Consider the following 26,803-nt stretch of genomic DNA (forward strand, 5'->3'; position numbering starts at 1 on the left):
AGCCTGCGCGCCCGGGGCCCTGGCGGCTCCAAGGCTGCAGGAGGCCTCCACCTTCCCGTCCAGAGGAGGCCCCCGTACACCCAGGAAGGGTGTGTGTGAGCCTTTCCTCCATCCAGAACCGCTGTATTCCCCCCTCGCCCTCCCTGACCTGGCCTCCAGCGTGGGGCTGGGGCAGCACCCCGCCCCGCCCCGCCCCCCGATTCCTTCCTATCTTCACCCACAGTCTCTACCCTTCATCTTGCCCTCACTCTAAACACAGGCTGCCGCCTCCTGGGTGCCCCTGCAGAGATCCTGGTCTTCCCAGGGTGAAAACACCGCCACTTCCTGGGGAACGGAAGACACCCCAGTGAAAACAGAGGTGCCAGAGAGCAGAAAGCCAGCCTGGGCCTGGGAGCCTCCTCTGGCCGGCCCGGCAGCCCAGAGGTCAAAGGTCATGGCCCAGTGAGCCTCCCCTGGGCCCAGCCCCCCCGCCCGAGCATGGTCCAGGCCCGCGGGGGGCACTCCAGAGCACAGCCACCGGCCACCCCTTCCCCTGAGGGCAGCCATGACCCAGCTTCCACCTGACCAGGCGCCAGCCAAGAAGCACGTGCGCCTGCAGGAGAGGTAAGACCTTTTCCGGGAGGGGCTTCCCTCCTGCGGGACCCTCGCCACCTCTCCAGGAGAAGGAAACCAGATGTGCTCATTTGCATGTCATTTGCATGCCTTTTACCTGTCTGGGGCACAAGCTCTGCGTCAGCCTCGCACCTGCGCCCCAAGCCCCAGGTGGGGTTGAGCACCCCTGGAGGGGGCCGGGGCCTCCAGGCCTGGATGCTGGTCAGAGCTTTAGGGGCCGGGCCGGGAACGGGAAGTGGGGGCACCAGCTCTGGCCGACAAGGGGCAGAGGTGCACAGGGCCCAGGGCCTCTGGGGCAAGGGGAGACAAGGAGCCGCCCCCCAGAGGTGCCCGTAACAATCGTAACCATCAGAGGCCGGCGCGCGTGGGCTTACGGGGCACTGGCTGTCTGTGCTGCAGGCGCGGCTCCAATGTGGCTCTGATGCTGGATGTGCGGTCCCTGGGGACAGTGGAGCCCATCTGCTCGGTGCGCACGCCCCAGGAGGTCACCCTGCACTTTCTGCGCACAGCCGGGCGCCCCCTCACCCGCCGGGCCCTGCAACACCAGCCACCCAGCCCCAAGCAGCTGGAAGAGGAATTCTTGGTAAGAACGTGGGGTCCCCTCCGCGTCACTGCCCTTCTGAATCAGGAGAGCCAGCTGGTACCACTCTACCCTGGCCTGCAGGCCTGTCCCCTTTGGGCCCCTGGGAGAGAGAACCCTGGGGTCTCCAGGAAGGAACCCGCCCAGCCTCCCTCCTCTGCCCTCCGCCACATCTAGACCTGCGTCCTGATGCCAGGACGAACAGCTGGGTCCCAGCTCTACTAGGAAAGGTGGAGGGAGAGGAGGCTGGAAGGGGGCTGGCTGTTCACTTGCTCCCTCCCCCCGCCAGAAGATCCCCTCAAACTTTGTCAGCCCTGAAGACCTGGATATTCCTGGCCATGCCTCCAAGGACCGATACAAGACCATCTTGCCAAGTAAGGACTGCGGCAGGGGCCTGGGGCTGGAGGTGTTCAGAAGGTAGAACACAGCCTCAGCCAGGAGAGAGCTGCCGTATGCAGAGGCTCTTCTTCCGGCAGAGGAATGCCCACATCCGGGCCTGGCCGGGGAAGGGGAGCAAGTAACCACAGCCAGGGTGATGCTAGGCCAGCGCTGCTCAGTGTGACCCCAGGAAGCCGGTCTATGGTGTTCTTATCCCCATTTTACAAATGAGGAAACCAGGTCACAGAGAAGTTGTGTAACTTGCTGGAGGTCACACAGCCAGTTGCACCAAACCTCCTTCCTCCTCTTCTTCCCACGTGGGAAAGGGCCCACACAGGTCTGCGGGGGGAGAGGCCCCGTCAGGACGGCTCCCCGAGAGGGGCCTGGAGGGCCTCAGATGGACGCGGTGAGGAGGCTGCAGATGGCGGTCCCGGGGTCAGCGCCTCCTGTCCTTCAGAGGCAGGCACAGGCCCTCTGAGCACGAGGCCTGGGGACACTCTCCCCTCCCGCTCCGCTCAGAGCACCCTTGTCTGGCCAGGCCACCTCCAGGAACCCCCAGTCTGGAGGCCACAGCCCTCTGCCTGCCTGGGCCAGTCCAGGGGCTGTTAGCACTCAAGGAAGGGGGACTGCCCTGCTCCTGGCCCCGAGGCACCCTCCGTCCAGACCAGCTGGCCCTGGGGAGCCTGCTTCTTCATCCGGCCTGGACTGGAGTTGGAGAAAGGCCCCCTTAGATGGACAGCCAGGCTGACTCGCCCTGGGGGTGGAATGAAGCCTCAGTTCCAGTCCGGCCTCTCAGGAGACAATATCTCTTTTTCCATTTGTATTGCTATGACCCTGTTCTGCGCCTCACTGATCTCCAAACTAGAATGTCGTTCAGTAAAGGCCCTCCCCTCGCTTGTCCATCTTGCCCAGCACCAGCCAGGGAACCTTCCCAGTTACTTCTTTGACCATGGCCCACTGCTGGTCAGGAACATTCGGTGGCTCCCTTCTGCGTGCATATGAAATAATGCCATAGGTATCGGCCACCTGCTATTCGCAGGTGCCGTGACAAGCACAGGACTCCTCTCTCTGGCCCTGCGTGAGTTTGCTTCGCTGGTCACCTTTTGACCTGTGGCCTCTGCTGATTTTTACTTCCTAGACCCCCAGAGCCGCGTCTGTCTGGGTCGGGGGCAGAGCCGGGAGGACGGAGATTATATCAACGCCAACTACATCCGGGTGAGTCGCCGGCGGAGAAGTGGGGGGGCTGTGTCCAGAGAACCCCCAGGACACCACCTAGCACGGCTGGTGGTTGGGGCACCTGGTGTCCCAGCTCCGAACCACGGCTGCCACAGCCCTTCCGAGCCAAGCCGGCGCAAACAGGCCAGGACGCCAGGCGGGAGCACAGAGCAGACGTCAGACGCCGGAAGGAAGACCCCGGTCTCCTGGGCGCACCCCGTCCCGCCGCCCCTGCCAGCCTCACAGCGCGGAGGGCGGCTCGGGCCAGGCCCAGCCTGCGGCTCCCAGGTCTGCACGGAAGGTGCAGCGCCAGCTGGGGGCGCTCGGCAGGCTCCCTCCCCTCTGGCCTTCGCTGCTCCAGGCAGCCCCTCCTTCGTGGAGACGGCTTCAGTCAAGGAGCCGGGAGGCGGGGAGGCCAGCTGGGCTCCATCCCCAGCGTCAGCCCGCAGGGGTGGGAGGCGGCAGGTGCAGACTGCGCCCTCTAGCGGCTCAGAGTGGGTGGGACCGCGGCCGGGTGCCCCGGTGAACAGCCCGCAGCCCGGGGCCGCCTGGGGGGGGAAACGCGGCCCGGTGATGGGGAGTCTGGGGAGTCTGGATTTCACCGTCCCCTGAGGAGCAAGAAGCTGAGGATCCTGAAAGGGAGAGAAAAGGCTGGCAGGAGTGTGCTAGGCCTCGCTGCTAAACGCACAAAGTAGCACGTAGGGAAACATCCGCTCGATAACTACTGAACTGTTTCTTGCCTTTTGCGCTAGTATTCAATAGAGAGCAGCAGGGGAGGAAGGGGACAGTCACAGAGGCCCTGAAAGATGCTATACTCAACCCAACACACTTCGTAGAGTTTGGTCTGCACCACGTGCTGCTGGATGGCCATTACTCCCCGTTTACAGACCAGAAGCTGGGAAACTCGCTCCCGGCTGCACAGGCAGTGAGCAGAACAGGGGTTGGAACCCGGATGTTCTCACTCAGAGCCCGTGTCGTGTCCACCATGTGGCGTCTGGTGTGTGTGTCTGTGACGTGTGTGTCCGGGCTGCACGGTCCCTGGCTGCAGCCTGAGCCCGGCACCTGCAGGTCTGGCCGCCCCAGGGCCCTGGCCTCACCGCCCACCCTTCCCCGGCCTCCTCCGCCTGCAGGGATACGGTGGGAAGGACAAGGCCTACATCGCCACCCAGGGCCCTATGCCCAACACCGTGTCAGACTTCTGGGAGATGGTGTGGCAGGAGGAGACGTCCCTCATCGTCATGCTGACACAGCTCCGAGAGGGCAAGGAGGTAGGAGGCTGAGGTGCAGTCCCTGGCGAACCCAGACGGACAGGCTGCACCCACGTCTGCAGCACACCCCTGCTGGGGCAGCTCCGGGCAGGGGCCTCCCCTGGGAGCTGAGGACACCTGTCAGTTCCTGAGACACTTGGCAGGGAGGCCAGCCCCAGCCAGAAGCAGGGGTGGGGGGGGGGACACTTTATCTGCAGGTGTCAAATTCAGGACAGCCCAGCCCTCGCAGCAGGGTGGAAATGCCGCAGGTGGTGTGTGGGGGGGTCCCTGCTCCCATCTCTGCCCTGGCCCCTGACTCCCAGCTCCCTCCCCCCAGAAGTGTGTCCACTACTGGCCCACGGAGGAGGGGACCTACGGGCCCTTCCGCATCCAGGTCCAGGACGTGAGAGAGCGCCCGGAGTACGCCGTGAGGCAGCTCACCATCCAGGTACCGCTCTCTGGTCCACAGGGAAGTCGGGCCACCCTCACTCTCTGGAACTTCCCTGGGAGGCACAGGTTTACTCAGGGAAACCTGCTTGAACCCACATGTAAAGAGCTGCTTGGGACCAGAAGAAGAGGGATGTGGGTGCCGCCCTCAGGGAGCCTCTAGTCCAGTAGGGCAGCGCCAACGATCCATGTGGGAACCGCCAGGAAGGCCCAGCGGTCTGTGCCAAGCGCCCAGAGGAGGGAGCGGGGTCCTGGAGTCACTGCTGGAGGAACCGCGGGCCGTTTGACAAGATGCTTAATAACTTGTAAAAGGGCCTAAAAACGCATCTGTTATTGTGTAGCGTCTTCTGCTCTCCAAAGCGTTTCTCTATCCTCCGAGCATCATAGTCCCATTTTCAAGGTGAGGAGAGTGAGGTCAAGGGACTCACCCAAAGTCACGTGCTGGCTGGAGGCAGAGCCAGGACTGGAACCTGGGTCTTTCCGCCCTCCCCAGAGGTGTCCCAGGAGGGAGCGGTGGAGCAAAACGAACGGGACCAGGCTGGCGTCTTCTGCTCGGGCTCCCTCCAGCCCCAGCACCAGGGAAGGGGACGGGCGATGCCCTCATCCTGTGCCCTGCTCTCATGCCTTGTCCCCACACAGCACCAGCAAGAGCGCCGGTCAGTGAAGCACATCCTCTTCTCGGCCTGGCCTGACCACCAGACCCCAGAGTCGGCTGGGCCCCTGCTGCGCCTGGTGGCCGAGGTGGAGGACAGCCCAGAGACGGCTGCCAACACTGGGCCCATCGTGGTCCACTGCAGGTATGTGCCCCCTCCCCCGAAGCCCTTCCTCCCCGCTGGGCCCCTCCTGGGAAGGAGTCTAAGCAGAGCAGGCCCAGGTCTTACTTGGACAGGAAACTCTAGGTCATTCAGCAAGCGCTCTGTCCTTCCCTCTGGCTGCACAACCTGGACGTGTGGGCTGGACACCCAGGCACAGTCCAGAGAGGCAGCTCCCAGTCTGCTGAGGCAGGAGACGAACATGATCCCCGCTGTCGGGAAGTGCATTTATTCACTCATGAATGTTTACTGAAAACCTGGTATTGCCAGGCACAGTGTTAGATGAGACAGCTGTGAACAAGACGGTTTGGTTTCTGCCAAGTTTTATGGTCTGGTGGGAAAGACAGCCAACGAAACAAACAGGACGCAGCATGAGGACATAATGGGGAGTGGGGGGGGGGCACAGAACGAAGTCGCCCAGCCCAGACTTTGGCCAGAGAACATCTTCCGGGAGCAATGACCTCTAAGCCAGGCTAAGACCTGAAAGGTGGATTAGCCAAGCGAAGGTGTTGGGGGTGGGCGGGGAAGCCTGCCAGGCAGATGGAGCAGCACGTGCAAAGGCCCAGGGGTGCAGTTTAGAAACTGACACGATGCTGGGAGCAGAGTCAGCGAGTAGGGGCCGGAGTCACATGGGAAGGGGGCAAGGACGAAAAAGCCTGGAAGATAAGTGACGAGGGGCCTCACGGGACTGGCTCGGAAAACTGGATTTGCCAGTTACAAAGAATACTTAGGCCACAGGGTAAGAAGTGGAGTGATGCAGGGGACAGACTTAAAATAAGGAAAGCATTCGGGATGCATATTCTAACTAGAACACAGCGGCCAAAAGCACAGGCAGAGGGGTTGGGAAACCCCTCCCGCAGGTGCACCCAGATGCAGTGCTGGGAGGTCCGGGGCTCACAGGGGAAGACTTCCTGAAGAAGGGAGGAAGTTAAGGGCAGGACAGAGCAGAAGGGACAGGACTGTGGGCAGGACCGAGGCGGGCAAGGGGGCCGGGCGCCAGCAGCTGTGAGGACGCGGCGTGGTTAGGGAAGGACGTTCCGCGGGGTCATCCAGCACAGCATAGGCACCGTCAGCAGGAAGTTGCTGCCCCCCACCGACCAGGAGGGAGCGCCTCAAAACGCCCACAGGGACCCGAGGGCGACCCGGACCGGCTTTAGGGGGAGGCCAGCGAGGGATGCAGACGCCCCCGTGGCCACCCCGCGCCCCGTGGAGGCCTCCCTATTTCCCTTCTGTTCCCCACCCACCCGGCCCCCTGTGACCTCCCCGCCCCCTCCCTGGACCCCTGGACCCAGCGCAGGGATCGGCCGGACTGGCTGCTTCATCGCCACCCGCATTGGCTGCCAACAGCTGAAGGCCCTAGGGGAAGTGGACATTCTGGGCATCGTGTGCCAGCTGCGGCTGGACAGGTGGGTCTGCGGACTGAGCGGGGCCCTTCACCACCAGGCACTTCCTGTGCGAGAGGAAGCGGCCCCTTTCGCTCCAAGAGCTGTTCTTTTGCAGCTCCCACCCTGGCGAGAATCTCTATCTAGAATTTTAGCTCTCTGGCGGGGGGCGGGGCGGGGGGCAGAGGTGGGGCGCCTAGAGGTAAATAGGCCACCCTGTGGATTTACCCCAGCTTTCAACCTCTTCTGTTTCTTGTCTCTGTTTTTCCAAATTCCCTACTCAGGGGAAAGGTGGGGGGAAAGAGTACGGTTGGTTCTAGAAACTAGGTGGCCATAGGCGATGCACAGAAGCTCACTGGATTTGGAGAGAGAGGACCAGGGTGCATCTCACCGAGCTGTCACTGTGCTTCCCTGGGTCCCCATTTCTTTATCTAGAGAGAGACAATGGCCCTTTCCCCAGAGAGCTGCTGTAAGGAATGAGTTAACTGATGTGAAAGTATTTGGGGAACAAGAGCACCTACTACACACATATATAGAATTATTACTTCTAAGATTACCGGGAAGAGGAAGTCTTGGGGTCAGGAATGTTCCTGGCCCAGCCTGGGGACTCAGGGGCTGGTTCTTCCCCAGGAGCTGAAGGGTCAGAGAAGACGCCTGCCCGCATGGGGCCCCTCCTACCCCCACCGCGGGCTGGGGAGGGTGCAGCGGGAGGGGTCCGCTGCAGAGAGGACGCACCTGGAAGGAGGAGCCCGACAGGCCTTCGGGAAGCTCAGGCTCTCCCCTCTGGACCGCCATTCACGGCCTGTGCACCTCTCCCCGCAGGGGGGGCATGATCCAGACCGCGGAGCAGTACGAGTTCCTGCACCACACCTTGGCCTTGTATGCCGCCCAGCTGCCAGAGGAGCCCAGCCCCTGACCCTGGCACCCTCCCCCGCGCAGGGCCGCCTCCCTGGGCCTGGGAAGGTGGGTTCGGGAGAGTGGGCCTTGTGACCTGGGGAACCCCCTGAGTGGGCATGGGAACAGGGTGCCCCTCGGGGTGTGTCTGGGGTCACAGGAAGCTGGACGGTGAGGACAGGGCTAGACACTGTCCTTCAGCACTGCCCACTCCCCTGCTCCCTGCAGAGGCCCCCCATGTCCCTCCGAGCTTAAAGCTGGCGGCTGACCTCTACAAGAGCTGGGAAAGAGGCCCGGGCATCCTGGTCCCTGCAACGCCGCGTGGGCCTCAGTCTCCTCCTCGGACATGGACATCAGGTGCTTTACTGCCACCGGGGGAGAACCACCAGAGGAGCACCTAGAAGCCACTCCAGCTGCACCCCCTTCCTGGGGCTGGCGAGAGAGTGACCCCAAGATCGCCCCCCACCCTGGCCCAGCCCGAGCACAGGCCGATGACCTGAGCTGGGAAAAGCCTGGTGCTACCTGGGCCAAGTCCTCAGCATCCTAGCAGGGCCTCTTCACCCACATCCGTGAGGCTGGACACCCCCCAAAGAGAGCAGGGACCAGACTGCCCCTGTGCCCACACGAGTGTCCGGGGAGCAGGCTATGGAGCTAACCTGGTGGGACAGTTGAACTCTCTAGAAGAGGGAAAGTGTGTGGACCCCCTGGAGGCCCAGACGGCTGCCCCTGCCTCCGTAGCTGCCGGCCACCCACCCCAGCTACTCTCCAGGGAGGCCCAGCATCCTCTGCCTGCCTTCGGACCCCAGAAGGGACCCCGAGTACCCAGGGAGGACACAAGAGACGAGCATGGGGCCGAGGGCGCTACCTGACTTTAGACAAGCAGCCCCGCCATGGCCGCCTCCCTGCAGAGCACACCTGGACGGCTGGCTGTTGCCATGAGCGACCCGGGTTAAAGCACCTACGTGGACCCAGGGGCTCAGGCTGAACCCGGACCCCCCATAGTCTACCCCGGAGAGCTAACTCCCCTCCGCACCTCACATCCACACGATGTCCAGGGCCCCCCAGCTCTATGTCAGGGCTGACCACCACACCCCAGGGAGGCGTCCAAATCCTTCATCCTTGAATCCGAGATGGGCTGCCCATGGGGGGAAGGCAGGCACCATCCTTCCAGGTGTTTGGCCCCTGGGGGCTGCCTTTGCCGGGGCCAGTTCTCCGAGGAACCCCCCAAGGAGCTGGGTCCTGGAGAACAGCTGGCCTTTCCCTCAGACAGCGCTTCTGGAAAACATGCAGCGTTGGAACCGAGGGTGACTTCCTAATGCTTCTGCTGGTCTCCTCCTTCCTCACCGCCTGGGAATGGGCTCACACCCTCCTGAAGCTTTCCTGCCCTATGAGAGGCACTCCCGGGGCCCGTGGCGCTGGGTGCTGGGCCGTCAGGCGCCTGGTCCTCCCTGAGCTCAGACCCCACAGGAGGAAAGCCACCGCACAGGTGGCAGGCTCCCCTCCCCTCCCTGGGTGCTGTTACCCCAACCCCGTCCCAGAACTTGAGGACAGGCTCTGAAGAGTGACCAGGTGGGAAAATAAAGACTTCGCGGATGACTGAGTCATTCCTTCTGTCCCTCTTCCTCTCAGGCCTCTGGAGCCTCTTTACATCAGTAGAGAGAGTGAGAATCCACAGGCCAAGAACAGGCTGCTGACCTTCACCCCAGACGTGCACTTTTCCAGCCCTTCCAGGGCCGCGTGAAACAAAGTGACACTGGGGTCAGTCTGGGAAACGGGCAGAGGTGTTCCTTAGGCGCTAGAGAGGGACTCACAGAGGGCAAGGACTAGAAAGCCCATGTAAGTTAATAACTTAATAACCCAGGGTACTGCACGGGCCAGGACTTTGTGATTTCTCCACTTCGGCAACAGATCATTTGGGGTCAACTCGGCTGGGCTTGGCAGGTGTGGTTCAGATTGAAATTTTACGCACCTTTGACTGAAGCCACAGACGCCACGTGAGTGCCTGTGGAGGCCAAGTAGGAAGGCACGCCCAAAGCGGGGTGTGGGCTCAGGGGGTCCAGCAGCCCCGGGGTTGGGTCCTCCCAGGACCAGCATCTCTGCAAGCCCCACACCTCCTACCGCCAGCTCTCCTGAAGAAAACTTTGGTTTTTACCAAAACAGGCCAACTTTTTTCATTTGCCACAAACCTCCCTCACGGGAAACCCCCCACAGGACTCTCTCTCTTTAGTATCATGGTGGTCCCAGTAAAAGTCACTTTGGGCCAGAGGCTTCCTAAGCAAGTGGCCCTGGTACCTCGTGGTTAACGAGGCCTCACAGGTGGATGTTCCCCTCCACTGGGGCTCCGGTACCCAGAGATGCGCAGAGGCAAGGACTTAGGGAACAAAAGATCTTAGAGACATCGTCCCCGCTTCCTGGGAAGCCACGGACCACCATCCTCCACCCTGGAAATGGTCCCGCTCAGCGGGGCCCTCGCCCACCTCGGGCCCACCGCCCTGTAAGAAGGAAGCGGGTGCCAATCGGGGCACAGCAACCCGGGAAGGCGAAAAACAATCGGAGCTCTTTCCCCAAGGGCCCCTAGCGCACAGCAGCCCGGCCCGCCCCGAAGGCCGCGGGCGCCCCGCCCAGCGTACCCGCAGCCCGGCCCGCCCGGCCCGGCCAGGAGGAGCGCGCCCGCTCGGGGGCGAGCAGGGCCGGCGGCCGCGCGGACGGAGGAAGAGGACGAGGAGGAGGACGCCTGCGAGGAGGACGGCGACCGGGAGGAGAAGGACGCGCGGAGGCCACACCCATCGGCGCGCCGATCCGGCAGCGAGTCGTCGGCGGCCGCGCGCTCCAGCCGAGCCTCCGCCCGCACCGAGTCCGGAGCCGGGCCGCACCGGGGAGGGGCCGCTCCGGCCGCAGCGCGAGGGCACGAGGGGCGGCGGGGAGCCGGCACCGGGCGCGGCCGGCGCAGCGACCATGATCGCTTTGTTCAACAAGCTGCTGGACTGGTTCAAGGCCCTCTTCTGGAAGGAAGAGATGGAGCTCACGCTGGTCGGGCTGCAGTACTCGGGCAAGACCACCTTCGTCAACGTGATCGCGGTACGGGGCGCCGGCCGGCCGGGCCTCAGGTCCCCGCCGCGCCCAGCCGAGCGGGTCGCCGCCTGGCGTGGCCGGCACGGCTGGCGCCGGCGGGGAGACGCGGGCCCGGGCGCGCGGGGCCTAGCACGGCCCTGGGGACCCGGCGGCGCGCGCCCGGGCTGGGATGGCACGGCCGGGCGCAGGGGCGGGGGACGAGGGGACGCGGCCCGGGCCCCAGGACCGGCGGCGCCGAGGGTGTCACGAGGCCAGAGGGACCGCCGCCCGCGGAGACGGGCCCCCTCCGGCACCCGCACCCTGGCGCATGACGGGGCGAAAGTGCAGGGCCTGCCCGTGCGGCGCGCGGAGGGTCGCAGGACGGATGCCCGCGAGGCTGGTGGAGGGGGCCCGGGCCGGCCCGGCCCCACCCCGGGGGATTAACCCCTCCTGGCCGGAAGAGGAAGCCCCGGTGCTATTGACGAGGGTGTGGGGGGGGGGAGGGATCCCTGGGGGGAGTGGAATCGGCAGAGGCCCTGGGTTCCAGCCCAGACTCCTTCTCCACGGGGAACCTCTCCCCGACCGTGGCGTCCAGCTGGGGGTCCGGGGAGGACGCACTGCATCCTAAAGGGAGCTCGGAGTCCCCGCCTGGCCCGGAAGTTGCAGGGGAGAAGGAGGTGCCTCGGACCCAGAGGATGAGTTGGAGGTGGAGGGGCAGGTCCACTCTGGGGACACAGGGGAGAGTGGCTCTGAGGGCTTTGGGTCATCAAGACCAAGGTGGGCAAGTGTAAGCCTTTCAGCGCCAGGGCAGTGGTGGGGAGGAGTTAAAATCTGCCTCGAAAAAGGGGAAGATGAGCTCCCTGGGTGTTTGAGCTGAGCTGCAGTAGTGGCTGCGGCCTGCATCTCCAAGAGGGCTGGGCTGGGCATGTGGGGCTGAGGAAGGCTTGGGCAGAGCTGAAGTGTCCGGGGACCCGGCCCTCGTCCGCAGACGGGGGTTTCTGAGAGCTGTGGAGCGGCCATACATGACAGGGGTCAGCAGAGAAGTGTGACCTGCCAGCCTGGGTACCTCCCCTGCCTGCCTCCTGCCCACCCTCGAAGAGAAGGGTGGAGGGAGACTGGGGGGCAGGTACCCCATGATGGCGTGTTTGGGCACTGGCTTCCTTTCCCAAACGTGTTTGCGATGACCTCTGCCCAGGGGCTCCTGGCCGCTCACCCAGCAGCACAGGCTCTTCGGGCCCAGGCTGGGTTTGTTGGCACGATGGTTCCTGGGCTCCTGTCTGCCCAGGCGCTGGCCCTTGGTCGCAGGCTCCTGGTTAGACCTGGTGTTGACTTGGACTCCAAAAGCAGGAGCGCAACGCCTGGCCTCGGGTCCTGCGGGCCTGTGGCTTCGCTCCGAGGTGCCGAGATCCGGGAGCTGTCTCCAGGGAGAGGCCGAGAGGGGACCAGTCGGTGCCGCTGCTACTCTCGTGGCTCAGCCTGGGCATCACCTCTGGTCCCCAGGGAGTCTCTCCTCCTAGAGCGTTTACAAAGCTGTGTTCCTGGGCGGGGGTCCACAGGAACCCAGGCGGTTCCGTGTCCTGGTCGTGTCCAGAGAATGGGATGCTCTGGCAGGTCAGAAACGGAATCCAAGAGTCGCAGCTTTCACTGCCAGGGTCAGGAGTTTCCGAGGGGTGCAGCGAGGGCTCCCCTCCCCGAGCCGGGCCTTCATGTTTATGACATAAATTTGCCACCTCAACTCACACATCCTGAAAGTGCAGCCTGAATTTCCCTCGAAAGAGGCTTCCCCAGAACACCCATCCCTTGTGGGCTGCAGTGGGAGTGCCCGAGTCCGGAGTTCTCAGCTCCTCCAGGGCCACGGCATTTCCGCCCACCAGTGTATGATCCCAGCGGAGTGTCTTTCAGAAAGAAGTGAAGAGTCAGGACCCCGGGCTCTGGCCCGTGCCCACCACTGACCTTCTGGATCCCCTTTGCCTCTTCTTGTGGCCTTTCTTTGTCTTAGCTTTTACCCACTTGGGTTTTTTCTACTCCTTGTATGAGTCCGACTGTAAATGGAAATTGAGCTCATGTGTAAGCTGCTGCACTGGCTAATGTGAGCTGGGAAGCACCACAAAGAGATTCTCCAGCGCATCTGAGAACCCGGAACTCACTGTCTGAGTTCTGAAAAAGTTGTGCTGCCAGAAAGTGGGAGATGTTTTGCCCGAGGGAAACAAGAGGCCATTTTCAGATACTCACAAGCGTAAAAGGCCATCCAGGGGAAGAACTAACGTTGGGGTACCCAAGGGGTAGAGCTGGGAAGGTGGATTTTTGACTCATTAGAAAGCACTTTGGAGTGTTGGAGCTGACCCAGGAGGGATGAGCCAGAGGACGTTCAGGTCTGAGCCAGGGGTTCCTCCAGATGACGTTAGGGTGCCTGCTGACCTTGAACGAGGAGCTTGTGAGATCTGAGGCCTTAGCCGGGAAATGCAGTTGTGACTGGTTCCAGCTTAGCTCTGATTCACAGCTGAACTGGAAATACTGAGGCCGGGGAGCCTGGCTCCCTGAGGGTCCTCCTGGAACCCTCCTTTATCCAGGATCACATTCTGCCAGGCTGGGCTTTTCATTTCTATGGGAGCCTGGGAATGTTCTGGGTGGCCAAAGAGCAGTGATGGTTCCTCATGTATGGAAACCATTTCCAAGCACTTTGTGAGCCCTATTTGCCAATTTTTAGGAAACCAAAACCCTTTTCTGCCATTTCACAGAAGGAAACCCTGGGGCCCAGAGAGGTCCAAGTGTCTTGTCCAAGCTCCTCCACGATGAGGGATAAACAAGAGCTGGGCTTCCTTCCTCAGGACCACGTTCTTCATCTGCCCGGTTGGGGATGGAGTGGGCTTGGGCCCAGTGGGTGCCCCATTCCACCTGCACCCTGTTGGGGTTCGTGGAGTTAAAGCATACATGGTCCTCCCTGCTTAGCCAAAAGCAAACCCTCGTCAGGGCACTCCCTTTTCCTCACGTTTCCTCACTGTTGGAGGCTCTTGGACCCTTTTGATATCTGATAAAAAACAGAGACCCTTTCCCCAGAGGCGTGTACATGCAAACAGAAATGTGCGCATACAGACTGTGCACCCCTTCAGGGGGTCTCCGAGCCCCTCTTCGGCCTCCAGGTTAGGAACCCTCATCCGTCTTCTCTTGAGCGTCAATCTTGGGCATTCAGTGCTCACATCTGAGGGACTTGGTGAACGAGCTCAGGTGATTCCTAAAGATAAAAGGGAATCCATCCGTCTCATTCAGGGGGGGTTCTTCATTCAGACTCACAGGCTCTGAATGAGAGGCCATCATGTCCTACACTTTGGCCAATGGTCAGAGCCCCTGACCACTCTGTGTGGCCTTAGGCAAATTACTCCTCCCACCTGGTAGAAGACAGTGACATCGTAAGGGAACAAGGCTGTCCCCTCAGGTTCAAGGTTAAGTAAGCCCCAGCTCCTTCAGCCTGCGTCTGGGGGAGAAGCGGAGGTGTCCTACATGTGAACGTGGAGATGACCTTGAGCGGAGTTTGGTCTGGCCTTAATAGAGTCCTGTGGCTAGTTTAGAACAATCTTAGAGACAATTTAGAGGGGAGACGTGGGAATTGTTAGAATTTGAAAGTGGGTTATGGGAAACAGAATTACGGTTAACTTCTACTTACTGGGTGAACGTTCACCAATGTCAGTGTAGACATGGCTCCTCTCCCAAGAGCTCTCGGTCTAGTCGGGGTGCACGGTGAGGGGTACCCATCCTACAAATGGGTACAGTACAAAGAAACCCAGAAGTTGCTTGCTGCGCGTTGCCTTTGGGGCGTGGCTGACTTACCGACCCTCGGTCTGATGTGAACATTGACTACCGCGTGGAAGTGTAAACCTAGATTGTTTAACGTGACCTGCCGCACCGAAGGCTAGATACAGAAAGGGGGCTCTGGTCCAACAACAGAGAGGTGGGTTAGACCTCAGGAAGGACTTTCTCCATCCTGGTCGAGCGACTTCGAGGGGCCTCTTTGTCACGGGAGCTCGGGTGTGAGGTGGACACCGGGCTTGGACATGGCCCGTCTTGCTTGAAAGCAGGGGGCGCGCGGGAGCTGCCCGGGACACTGGGGCGCCTGAGAGGCTCCGGCCTGGCCTCTCTGCTTCATTCCCACAGCCTTTTGGTCCGTGGCCGCCGCGGACAGCGCATCTGGGTCCTGGCGATTTTTGCCCCTTTTCCAATTCTGACTCTTCCTTCCAGTCGGGACAGTTCAATGAGGACATGATCCCCACCGTGGGCTTCAACATGCGCAAGATCACCAAAGGGAACGTGACCATCAAGGTGCGCGGCCGAGCTGGCCCCTGGGCGCAGGCCCACGGCCGCAGAGGATGTGTGTGTGCGTGTGCACATGTGCGCGTGTGTGCACGTGTCTGTATGTGTCGGGCCTCCGGAGGAGAAGCTAGAGGAAAGCAGAGGCTTGGGTCCGACCGGATAGTTGGGGAAAGAGCTCAGGTAGGCTTAGGAGTCAGGGACGTAGAGAGAGAAGGAATTCCGGTGGGGCGGGCGGGGGGCACGTGGGAGCCAGGATGGACTGGGGACCTGCCTGCTGCTGACACCCGCTCACCTCTCTTGCTCAGCTCTGGGACATCGGGGGACAGCCCCGCTTCCGCAGCATGTGGGAGCGCTACTGCCGAGGAGTGAGCGCCATCGTGTAAGTGTGCAGCAGGGCCGTGGTCGTTGGCAGGTGACTCACACCTGTGTGCAGCTGCCTTTGCTTTGACAGGCGCTCTGGACGCCCACCAGCCAGTCTGAGAACCAGAGGACTGACCACTTCATGCTAAAGCATCTGTGTGTCCCTCCTCATCTCCCTGCCTACCCCCAAACCAGACTCACCCTTATCCTGAATTTTGTATGATTTAGTGGTTCATTCCCTTGCTTTTTTTTTTCCTTTCATTGTTGGCCGTGCCACACAGCTTGTGGGATCTTAGTTCCCCAACCAGGGATTGAACCCAGGCCCTTGGCAGTGAGCGCCGAGTGCTAACCACTGGACTGCCAGGGAATTCTCTCCCTTGCTTTTTAAAAATAATTTTATTCTACGTATATATATGCCCAAACAAAAGATCATTTAGCTTTTGTTGTTTGGTGTTTTTTTTTTTCGCGGTACACGGGCCTCTCACCGCTGCGGCCTTTCCCGTTGCGGAGCACAGGCTCCGGACGCGCAGGCTCAGCGGCCACGGCTCACGGGCCCAGAGTCTGCGCGGCATGTGGGATCTTCCCAGACCGGGGCACGAACCCGTGTCCCCTGCATCGACAGGCGGACTCTCAACCACTGCGCCACCAGGGAAGCCCAGCTTTCGTTGTTTTTAATCTGATTTTTAAATTTAAATTTTTATGTATTTTTATTTTTTTATAGTTTTTAAAGGTGACACTCCATTTACAGTTATATCAAAATATTGGCTCTATTCCTCGTGTTGTAAAGTACGTTTTTGTAGCCTATCTTACACCCAGTAACCAGATTTGTTTTTATTATTCTTATTATTTAAAAAAATTTTTTGGCCGCACAGCATGAAGGCTCTTAGTTCCCAGACCAGTGATCCAACCCTTGCCCCCTGCAGTGGAAGCTCCGAGTCCTATAACCACTGGACCACCAGGGAAGTCCCCAACCTGATTTTTAAAAAAACATTTTGATGCAGGAAAGTCTTCTGGGGCTTCCTTTGCTGTTTTCACCCCCTTGTCTAGCCAGCCCTGCCCTGAGAACGTAAGCGGGTCACTCTGGGAAGGACTTAGGTCTAATCCTATGGGGCTCAGCGCCGCCACCGGAGCGGCAGCTTCTCCAGAGGTCTGGGGGATGGGACAAGGGCCGGCCGCAGCAGCCCCTGCAGGTTCTCACTCCCATCGGTTCAGAAGACATTCTCAGAGCACCTGCCTGAGCCGTCCCAGGTGGCGGAGACCCCGGGTGTCGAGCCAGAGCTGCTGCAGCTCCTTCCCCCCCAACCCCGCAGCCTGTGGTGTCAGCTTGTCCCCACCTGCCGCCCCCCAGGTACATGGTGGATGCCGCTGACCAAGAGAAGATTGAGGCCTCCAAGAATGAACTCCACAACCTACTGGACAAGCCCCAGCTGCAGGGCATCCCGGTCAGCCCCGAGTGGAGTGGGAGGGTCGGGGGCTCGGCCGGCCGGGGACCGCTGGGGGCAGGTGGGGGTAAACACTGCTGGCGGTGGGGAGAGGGAGGGGTGTGGATGCAACGGGGCTGCGGAAGCCAGCCCCCTTCTCGGGGCAGCCTGGCCGTGGCTGCCCTGGACCGAGCCCTGCCCTCCCTTCTCGGCAGGTCCTAGTCCTGGGCAACAAGCGAGACCTCCCGGGAGCCTTGGATGAGAAGGAGCTGATCGAGAAAATGTGAGTTGACCACTCTTCCCTGTCCTTCCTCCCTGCTCCCCAAACTCCCAGGCGCCAGAGCGGAGGGCTCGTTGCTGCTTTCGGCGCCCACCGCTTGGTGGCGCTAGAGCGCGCCTGCCCGAGCCCCGCCCTTCGCCCCTCCCCCTCCCCGTCCCTCTATCCCCGACCGCCCCCGCGCCCGGCCCCCGGCGCCCGGCCCCCGGCCCCCAGCCCCCAACCCCTTGCTCAGTGGCAACCTCAGCAGACAGCTCTGGTCCCCTGCAGGAATCTGTCTGCCATCCAGGACCGAGAGATCTGCTGCTACTCCATCTCCTGCAAAGAAAAGGACAACATCGGTGGGTCTGGGGGCGTCGCTGCGCTCGCGGGGAGGGGCAGGAGGGGAAGGCAGCCGGTGGCTCTCTCCTTGGAGCCCGGAGCGCCGTGGCTCTCCTGGGCAGGACAGGCAGCGGGAAGCCCCGATGCTGAGCATCACCCCAGCTCTGCCGTCAACTGGTGTGTGATCGTGGGCAAATCCCCCCTCTCCTTGGGGCTCACTCCCTGCCTGTGACGTCGTAGGGTCGGACCCTTCTGGTCTGAGGGACTCGTCCTATGGCTCCGTCTCTTTCACCGCAGCCAGACGCCCTTGCACCCATCAGGGGCTGTTCGGAGCTTGGCAGCTGGAAGCTGGGCTTGTGATGCCCTTAGAGTTGACCCTAGCTGCAGCGCGCCCCCTTCCTCCCCCCGCCCCGGCCAGGTGTGTGCTCTACCCTCAGGAGAACCAGCCCTGAAGCCCTGTAACCTCCTCTCTTGCCCCGCAGACATCACCCTACAGTGGCTTATCCAGCACTCAAAGTCACGGAGAAGCTGAGACTGCGGCCCCGCCCCCTCGGACCAGGGACCGCCCTCCGGATCTGAAGCCGAGCTCCCGCCCCCTCCCCCCGCCGCCCCCCAAGCCCACCCCTCCTTACTTGGTGTGGGGAGGGGCCCTCTGGGGGTCCCAGAGTCCTGTTCTGCTGAGGTTTGAACTCCCGATTTTATTGTAAAATAAATTGCTCCCCTCCGGTCCTCTAACCTCCCCCCCCCCTCCCTTTGTCTCTCCACCGCCCTGCTTCCCTCCCCCTCTGAAGCCCCGCCCCACAGCCCCGCCTCCTCTCCTGTCCCGCTCCCTGCTTCCCTTTCCCACACTCTTCTGTTATTGTCCTGTGTGTACAGTATATATATGTATATATATTTTAATTTTTTAATTTAAGCAAAGACTAAAATCAACCATTTGATGCTGCAGGGGCCAGTCAGGATCTGGGAGGGGGCGGTCTGGAGAGAAGGAGAATAGCGGGGTTAGCTGGGGCCGGTTCAGATCAGGAAGGTGAGGCTGGCACGGGGGCAGGTACCAGCCCAGGCACGGGTGTCCGTCCCCACGTCCCGTTTGTCTCCACTTCCCAGTCTGGCCTGTCTCCGCAGTGTTTGAATGTCACAGGCTGACGGGAGCTTCCGGAGACGCCCTTCTCTGCCCCCAGCCTCAGCATGGCCACCAGGCACAAGCAGGCGCCGGAGACCGGGGGCCGAAGGGGCAGGAGGCCAGCGCCCTAGCAGCCCCTCCCGCCTGTTCCTGGCTCCCAGCTCCGGGCCGTCACCTCCACGGGCCACCTCATTTTCTGTTCTCGTTTTGCAGAGTTGCACAAGGAGAGAACTCGGCATGGGGGGTTGGTTCTTTGGGTTCTGTTTTCCGTTTGTTTAATGATTTGTAAAGTGATGTCCCTCTTCCTTTTTTACACTTTTCAGCTCATATTTAACCTCTGTTTGGAAAATGATTCTTGTAACTACATTTTTTTGCCTCCTAACAACAACAAGAATAAATGACAATTTTGTGTTGGGGGGGTGCGCGGTGCGGTTTTTTTTTTCTGTCCACGGCCCGGCAGGCTGGGGACTCTGGTTCCCGACCCTGGGCGCACCCAGCCAAAGGGAGGCACGCGCTCGCCCGGGCGCACAACGGCCCTTCACAGAGCAGCCCCCGCGAGCGCGCCGGCTCCTGCCCTGCCGCCTCCTCTAGTCGGACGTTCCTGTGTCCCCAGCTCTGAGCCAGCAGCTGCCAGGGGAATGGAGGGGGTCTGTGTCCGGAACTGCCCGGCTGCACCTGGCGTGTGCGGGACGGAGCCCGCTTCCTGGAGTCTGTCCAGGCCCCCATCTGCAGCCAGAGGTGGCGGAGCCGGTGAATTGTCCTGGGGGGCGCGGGGGCAGTGCCGGGCCTGCAGAGTCCACGGCTTACCACCCTTAGCGGCTCCTCTGTTGGTGTCCAGGCTGCTGGCTTCCCGGCAGAGGCCGTGCCCTCCCTTCCCTGCCCACCCCCGGCCCCTCCCAGCCCACTCCACTCCTAGAGCTGGTCCCCTCTGCCCGCAGCCGTGGCCTCGGAGGCTTGCGCCCCGCTTCCCAAATCCGGGGCCATCTTGACCCACTTTTACCGTAAGCCCCGCCCCCTGGCTCCCCTCAGCGTGGAGACGGAGCGGCCCTGCGGAAGGTCCGGCCCTGCTGAAGGCTCCACCCCTTCTCGCCGCACCTCTGCGGGGAGGAAGCCACTTGCACCGTCTTGGGAGCAGGGCCTTCCCTGGTGGCTCTGAGCTCACCGGCCCTTCCTCGCTGCTTCCTCTTGGAGCCTCCTGGTCATCAGAACCGCAGGGAGGAATGGCCTGCCTGGAGAGGGCTTCCCCACTGCCGGGGAGTTTGGGGAGAGAATGCAGATGGAATTTGGCGGAGGGAGCTAGATGACTTCAGGTTCCTTGCAACCCCTAAAGGATAGGACACGTGCCCCCTGGTCGAGGAGGTCGAAGCTGGGGCCGGGCTGTCCCCTGGGCCCTCGTGGCTGCTGAGGTGGCTGGAGATGCCACGGCCTGGGAGGCTGGGACAGGACCAACAGTCACTGGTCTGGCGAGCAGGATGGGGAGTTTTAGGGATGAGCTGCCTTTCTCGCCTCCTGCGTCCTCTGAGGAGATAAGACAGGATGGGCTGGTCGCCAGCAAGCAGGCATCCTCCTGCCCCAGTGCCTGCACCCAGCACACAGCAGGTGCTTCGTAGGACAGACTGCGTATATGTACACCAGCATGGGGGGGCCCTTTGCACGCCTGGCCAAGCCTGCTCTGCAGTTCTGGAGAATTGAACCCCCAAAGGGAGGGAGGGAAGGAAGGTGCCAGGCGTCATGCCGGGAGCTTTATGTATCTTGTCTCATTCAATGACTCCAGGCCTCTGTGAGGGGGGGTTATTCCTGTTTAACTGATGGGGTCCAGTAACTGCGTCCAGTCCGGCCCAAGGGGGGCAATTCTCAGTGCAAGGTGCGCATACTGACGGAGTCCGGGCGGCTCAGTGGGTTGGCCCTCCTTCCACCTGGCTGACATCAGGGCTCAGGGCTGGTCCCCTAAAGACCCAGCTCAAGTCCACTGCCAGCTGCCGCCCCACCCCAAGCCCAGGACCCCTAGGCAACAAATGCCACATTGTTCCCCCAGCTGGCCTAGCCGGAGAGACAGTGGCTCTTTCCCAAGGCCTGCTGGCCTGCTGACTAATCCTGCAAGCCACTCACGTTGGCGGGGCCCAGGGCAGCGGTGGTGGCAGGGCCTCAGAACCGCAGGGAGGGGCAGGGGCCCCTTTGTGGCAGAGCCCCCAAACAGGATGCGGCGGTGCCCCCTCCCCGCCCCCAGCCTCCCATCCTCGGCCTGCGCGTCCCGCCTTCACCCTGGCCCCCCTCCTCCATCCCATAGGAGGCTGCTGGTGCATCTGGGACTGGGGCTGGGGTGGGGGGAGAGGGAAGGGCCCCGGTCACCTCAGCACCGCAAGCCTGTCCTTGGTCTCCTCTCCAGCCTGCTCCCCCCACCGTCTTAAGTTGCTGCAGACAGAGTTTGGGGCTTTGGTCACTGTGGCAGCGGTCGGCCGAGAAACGGGTGGGTGTCTCTCCCGCACAAAGAGCGTGCAGCCAGCAGCGCCATCGCCTAGCAACGGCCTCCCTCTCTCTTGGCATCACCCGTCCTGAGGGTGGGTGCCAGGGGGAGAGAACAAGGCCATTAAGATCCGCAGGAGTGGGGGAAGGAGGCTTGGCTCCGGGCTGAGGCCGGGGGGTATGGGTGGGGTGGGCAGAGGAGAATGGAGCCCAGGGCACCGGGCAATGCCTGCGCCTCCCCGACCCTGCCCTGGGGACCCTCCTGAGGCCCTGCGCAGGTGATCCAGGCAGAGCTGGCAGCAGGAGCTCCGCAGGAGCCTGAGCTGCGCTTCAGATGGGAAGGGTGGGCTTGCGGGGCGGGGAGTGGTCTGTGGCCTAGGCCAAGGTGTCCCTTCGTTTGACCTCATGCCAACTTCGCTGGGCCCGGGCGGGGCTAAGGGGCCTCTGGAAGGGCCCCCTGTCGTGGGGGGTGGGGGGGACCAGAGAGAGGAAAGAAGGCTCTGTGGGGCTGTCGATGGAGCTCTGCCTGCCGGGAAGGGGGTGGGGGGGGCGGGCGGGGGGCAGGCAGCTGGGCCGTCTGTAGGCTAAACAGTCTGTTCTAAGAAGCCAAACAAGGGCAGCTCTCAGAGAGGCTGGAAGCCCCCCAGGCTGCTGGTTGCCCTCGAATGGGGGCTTTGTGGGGAGGGAGGAACAGCAGCGGGGGCTCCCGGGGAGATAAGTTTGCAGCCTTCTACTTCCCAGGGACGGCTGGGCTCAGGTCAGCCTGAGGACACAGTGCCCCAGCTCCCAAGCCCCTCCGTCCACTCTGCCCTCAAAGCCACAGGACCCCAGGCTGGACAGGACACCAGCCACAGGCCAGGAAGGGCCAAAGGTGGCCAGGAGGGCAAAGCCCAGGTGCATCTGGGCACTGCCGGGATGTGGCACAAGAAAGGCCCGTGGGCACAGGGGTAGTTCTACCTAGTTTATTGTTTTCCAAGAAGGGTCTTCTACAGGGGAGCACCTGACCGGGATTGGGGGGACCGGGCAACCAGGGTACGTCAGAGAAGGAGGAGGACAGAGACAGAAATGCTCCTGGAGAAGAGACGGCACCTGGAGGGGGCGTCCAGGGCTGGGCCCATCCTGTGCAGAGAAGAGACCGGTTGCTGGCCCCCAAGGCCCCCGTCCAGGATGGGCGATGCCGAGAGGGGCAAAGTAAAGTGTAGTCGGGCTCCAGATGGAGAGGGGAGAGTGAGGCTGGGACCAGGTGAGGTTCTGGCTCCCAGTCGGTGGGATGGAGAGTCTCTGGGCAGCTCTGAGGACCTGGGGGATCACCGCCCCCCAGCAAGAGGACAGGCGGGCCGCCCCCGAGAAGGGGCTCGGCCGGGGGCTCCGACATACCCAGACCCCAGCCGGGGGAGCCGAGTCCATCTCTGGACAGAGCTCCCCCTGCCACGGCCGGCCAGCCTCAGCAGGGCGTGCCCAGGGCCAGGAGCGGGGGCGCCTCCCGGGGCTTGTGGAAGTAGACAGAGGTGGACAGCCCCGTCTGGAGCTTGGCATCGGGGCCGTCGGTGGCTGCCACCCCGCCGCAGCCCTCGCAGCAGCAGCAGCAACAACAGTCCAGGAAGGCGCGGCCCAGCGGCCGGCACACGCACAGGAGGAGCACGGGCGTGGCGGCCGCCTTGAGGAAGGTGGCGAACTGGCCGACCAGGCCCAGGAGGTCCAGGGTCTGGCGGGTGAGCGTGGCCGAGAGGTAGGCGGCCACGACATTGCACACGTTCTCGGGGAGGGTGCAGAGGGTGTAGACGGCGGTCAGGCCCACCACGGTGCCGCTGAGCTGGCCCTCGCGCCGCTCCTGCTGGCCCGGCCGGCACTCCGGCTTTCTGCCGGGCGGGCCCCACACCCGCCACGTCACCAGCTGGCAGGTGACCGTGAAGAGGACGGGCAGGCAGAAGTAGCAGCCGAAGGACCACCACATCCGGGCGTTCTGGTAGGTCAAGACCAGCGAGTAGAGGGACTCGGGCAGGCGGGCGGAGGGCTTCATGACGCACGCATCCACGGGGCCCGCAGCGGGGCCGGGCTCCTGTACCAGCTGCCAGAGCAGGAGCTCGGGCGCAGCCAGCGTCATGGAGCCCACCCAGATGACCGCCAGCTTGGCCAGGATGGACGGGCACGGCTCGATAGGCCTGGCCTCGGGCAGGGTGCTGGTGGCCACGTGGAAGCGGTCAATGCCCAGGGCGCAGAGGCTGAAGGTGGTGACGCCGAGAGAGGAGACCTGCGAGGGGGCGTGGTGGGGGGAGAGGCGGGGGTCAGCCCCAGGCAACCGAGGGGCTGGCTCAGACTGGAAGCGCACGGCAGGCGTGGGAAGGACAGTGGTGGCACCGCCATTCAGGGGCATTTCAGATCTCACGGCCAGGGTCTGACGGGACAGACCGGGCTCAGGCGGGACCAGGGCCTTGGTGGACGGCAGAGCTGAGGTTCCCCTGCCGGCCGCCCGACTCTTGCCGCCCGCTGCCTTGCCTCTGGGCCCAGGGACGAGCGACCTAGGCCCTACAGCCCCTTGTGCTCCCGAGACTTTGGGAAATCATCTCTGAGGACAAACATGGACGGAGACGTAGGGCTCCTGGGCCTGCGGGTGCTTGGATGGCCTCAGCCACCACGTCCATGGGGGGAGTGGCCTTGGGGGTGCAGGGCATACACTCTCCCACCCTCCTCGCCCTGCCCGGAGAGGCCCAGGGCCAGCCCGAGTGGGGACGCAGTGGGCCTGTGCCCACTCCCCGCAGGCAGCTCACAGAGCACACAGGAAAACCACCCTGTGAGCAGAGAGGAAGCCAGAGCAGCAGGGAAGAAAGTGGCAGAGAGAAGTGACGGGGCTGGGGCGGTGCTCCCAGCTCAGATGATGGCTGGGCACACTCAGGGCTGTGCTCAGTTCCCCCTCCGTCCAAGCACTCCCCTCTCCGGCTGGCTCCTGCCCCATCTCCAGGCAGGCCCCAGGCCAGGACTCAGGCTAAACAACACGTCCTCTCCTTTCCTGCATCTCAAAAATGGCCCCAAGCTGTATTTAGCTGCCTCCTGTTCCCTCCTGGGGTCTCCTGGGGCCTCCCTACAAAAGGGTGCTGGGCGGTGCATTCGTCCCTCCACTCTCACCCGTCACCCCAGCCTCCAGGGAGGGCTCAGGGGTCACCTCTGTCCTCCAGGCCGTGGAGGGGGTTAGGCGGCAGCCTGCGTATCAGGTGTGTTGGGACCCACAGTCGGGCAGGGGGCAGGGGGCAGGGCCGGGCTCTCCTCGGCCGCCAGCTCCATGCAGACAAGCGCTCACAGGGGTCTTAGACCTTTCCCAGTAAAATCCACCACGTACTAAATTATTTCAGTTCTAAGCCCTTTGTAGACGTCACACATGTGAGCCTTCAGGGACTCACTCAGCTATGGTGATGGTGGTCAGCCCCGACTCACAGAGAGGGAAGCAGAGGTTTGGGCAGGCTAAGTGGCTAACCACGGCCACTCAGCAGAGCCCGGGCTCTGACCCAGTCTGCCCAGTTCCAAGACCCTGGCTCTGACCTCCCACAGCTCTCCTGGGCTCTGAGTGCCAGGTCACTAAGATGCAAGGGCTGTCCCCGGCCGGAGGGCCTCTTTCAGGTCTGAGCAACTTGGGGCCACCGTTAGGTGGTCTCCCTGGGCTGGGAAGGTCAGGAAAGGGCTGTACCGCCCGCTGAGCCTCAGACAGTCTGTCCGGATAAGAAACCATCGCTAAGTCATGGGACGGGGACAGAGCTGGGAATAGGACAGTGTCCAGACGCTGATCCTAATTCCTTCCCCACCCAGGCCGGCTGCCCACTCACTCAGCATCTCCCATTGTCTCGGGGGGAAAGCAGCGTTTGCGGGGAGGGAGGCCACAGCCACCCCAGCGCTCATTCTTCCTCCTCCCACAGCGTAAGTAACATGCAGAATGCCGCAGGCTGATTTCCCGTTCCTGGGCAGACATGCTGGCCTCGCTGTGTCCCACGTAAATGCACACATATTGGTGTATCTTTGCACTGTTTTGATTAAGCTGGATCCGCGTGAGCAACACATCTATCAACACCCACGTGCTCATCCAGCGTGGAAGTTCCCCGAGGTGGGGCCAGTGGGCACCTTGGAGCCGCAGCTGGAGGGCCAAGTGGTCTACCCTCTGGTCAGGAGACAGTGAAATGGGAGGGGAGCTGTGACCTGCCCAGGGACGCCCCAATACGCCAGGGACAGAAGCTGACGCTAGAGTCCCTGCTTTAGCTGCAGCCCCAGAACCAGCTCTCTCCTTCCAGAGGATGGAGGAGACGTCTGACGGTGATGGCGGCGACGAGAGTCGCAGTGAGGGAGGGTCTTTCCTTCCTTCCGTGTTTGCACTCCCGGGAGTGGACACAGACTTGACCCCAGGGCCCTGACACCCGCCTGCTCGCTCGGGTACCTGAGAGCTCCCAGGAGCCAATCCTGCATTTGTCTTGGGGGAGAAGCAGCGAGACAGAGCCCCAGGCCTGCGGGGCCTCGCACACCCTCGCAGCCCACCTCCGGCAGCGCCCCCACCACCACCACCCCGTGGGCTCTAGCGGGACACACACTCACCTCCACGAAGGGCACAGCCCGGCAAGACACGTCACCCAGCAGCCTCTGCTTGGTGATCTCGTGGAAGATGATGACAGGGAGGCAGAAGAAGAGGACCAGGAAGTCCCAGAGGGCCAGGCTGGCGAGGATGGAGTTCCAGGCGCTCTTCAGGTAGTAGCTGTGCCACACGATACACATGACCGCCAGGTTGCCCACGATGCCCACGGCGAACAGCGCCAGGGCCAGGAGCAGCACGGCGTAGGCCCCGTAGGAGCTCTCCGTCACCGGGTACAGGGGGTTCTGGATCTGCAGCCTCCGGCCCGGCGTCCCCGTCGTGTTGCCCCGAGGCTCCTGCCTGCTGCCCCCAGGGACCACGGCCCGGTCCGGGTGGGCGCTGGCGGCCACCTGGGGCTCGGTGGGCTGCGGCCCGGTGGGGCGGATGGGCCGGGGGTACTCAGCCCACTCCTGGGGCACATACTGCTGCACCCCCTTGGCCTCCTCCTCGGTGCCACGCCCGCCCCGGCGCAGGGGGACGCCCCCGGGGACCCTGCCGGGACCCGCCGCTAACGCCACAGCGAGACAGATGGCCAGAGGCCACGGCCACCGCATGGCCGGATGAGCGGCAGTGGCTGCCCACAAGCGGAGGCGAGGCCGGACCGAGTGCAGGGCCGACTCGACGGGCAGCTGGCCGGTGGGCCCGCCCCCATCGGGCGTCTGGCATTGCCAGCCGGCTCCGGCACCCCCTCCATCCCCACCCCTAAGCCACCAGGCAGGGCAGGGCTGGGCCCTCTGCTGGACACAGGGCGCTCTGTGCCATCCGCAGGACACGCCTCCCCGGGCCCCCGGGCAGCAGCGCTCAGACCTGTGCGGCCCCCAGAGGCCGGGCGCCCCCGGCCTCAGACGCTGGGGTCCTGGGGGGCGGGGGCGGGGGCGGGGGCAGGGTGGGGTGGAGGCAGGGCGCCGGCCCCTCCTCAGGAGGCTGGATAATCACTGTCGCTGTCATTTACTGAACCTGATGAGATCCCGCACTCAGCCGGCTTCTGGATGAACCCTCACCACGGCCCTGCAGGGCGAGCGCCCTCATTCCCGTGTCTCGGGCTGGAGAGGTGGCCAGTCACTTACCCAGAGCTAAACCTGGCCCAGCTGGCCCGGGGCCTGGGCCTGACTCCAGACCTTCTGACCATCGCTGTTCTCAGTGGGCACGGGTCCACCTGCTTCCCGCGAACCACACAAAGTTCCCCTGAAAGGAGCAGCCGCCCGAAACTTAAAGCACCGCGTTCTGATCCGGACACAAGGCGGGCGGACGTTTGCAGCAACAGGTCTTTCCTGAGCACCTGCTGGGTTCTAGACACTCGGTACAAAAACCT

General features: G+C 62.8%; 3 protein-coding genes across 3 annotated transcripts; 2 read left to right on the plus strand and 1 right to left on the minus strand.

Moving 5' to 3' along the window:
* The first annotated feature begins 462 nt into the window (after positions 1-462).
* On the plus strand, positions 463-9,128 carry PTPN7 (protein tyrosine phosphatase non-receptor type 7). The gene is given in 11 exon segments (XM_082665044.1): positions 463-525; positions 527-603; positions 1,012-1,195; positions 1,482-1,566; positions 2,709-2,785; positions 3,916-4,053; positions 4,370-4,480; positions 5,119-5,276; positions 6,584-6,697; positions 7,496-7,636; positions 7,796-9,128. Coding segments are annotated over 10 exon segments (1,086 nt in total). The 5' UTR covers positions 463-477; the 3' UTR covers positions 7,590-7,636; positions 7,796-9,128.
* Positions 9,129-10,277: 1,149 nt separating this feature from the next.
* ARL8A (ARF like GTPase 8A) lies at positions 10,278-18,835 on the plus strand. The gene is made up of 7 exons (XM_082665284.1): positions 10,278-10,645; positions 14,852-14,932; positions 15,229-15,302; positions 16,632-16,725; positions 16,920-16,987; positions 17,252-17,322; positions 17,785-18,835. The coding sequence occupies exons 1-7, from the start codon at positions 10,523-10,525 to the stop codon at positions 17,832-17,834; spliced, it is 561 nt and encodes a 186-aa protein (XP_082521410.1). The 5' UTR covers positions 10,278-10,522; the 3' UTR covers positions 17,835-18,835.
* A 3,494-nt stretch (positions 18,836-22,329) lies between these two features.
* Positions 22,330-26,045, minus strand: GPR37L1 (G protein-coupled receptor 37 like 1; the record flags this gene model as incomplete). The annotated part of the gene is made up of 2 exons (XM_082657801.1): positions 22,330-23,136; positions 25,458-26,045. 2 exons carry the CDS (start codon positions 26,043-26,045, stop codon positions 22,330-22,332), a joined length of 1,395 nt encoding a protein of 464 aa, XP_082513927.1.
* Between the last annotated feature and the right edge of the window lie 758 nt (positions 26,046-26,803).

Source organism: Grampus griseus (assembly GCF_964374135.1).
Source record: "Grampus griseus genome assembly, chromosome: 1".
Classification (NCBI taxonomy): Eukaryota; Metazoa; Chordata; class Mammalia; order Artiodactyla; family Delphinidae; genus Grampus; species Grampus griseus.

Coding starts and splice junctions, on each gene's coding strand:
- ARL8A (XM_082665284.1), top strand. CDS start 10,523: ATGATCGCTTTGTTCAACAAGCTGCTGGACTGGTTCAAGGCCCTCTTC. Junction 10,646..14,851: donor CCTTCGTCAACGTGATCGCG/GTACGGGGCGCC, acceptor TCTTCCTTCCAG/TCGGGACAGTTCAATGAGGA. Junction 14,933..15,228: donor AAGGGAACGTGACCATCAAG/GTGCGCGGCCGA, acceptor TCTCTTGCTCAG/CTCTGGGACATCGGGGGACA.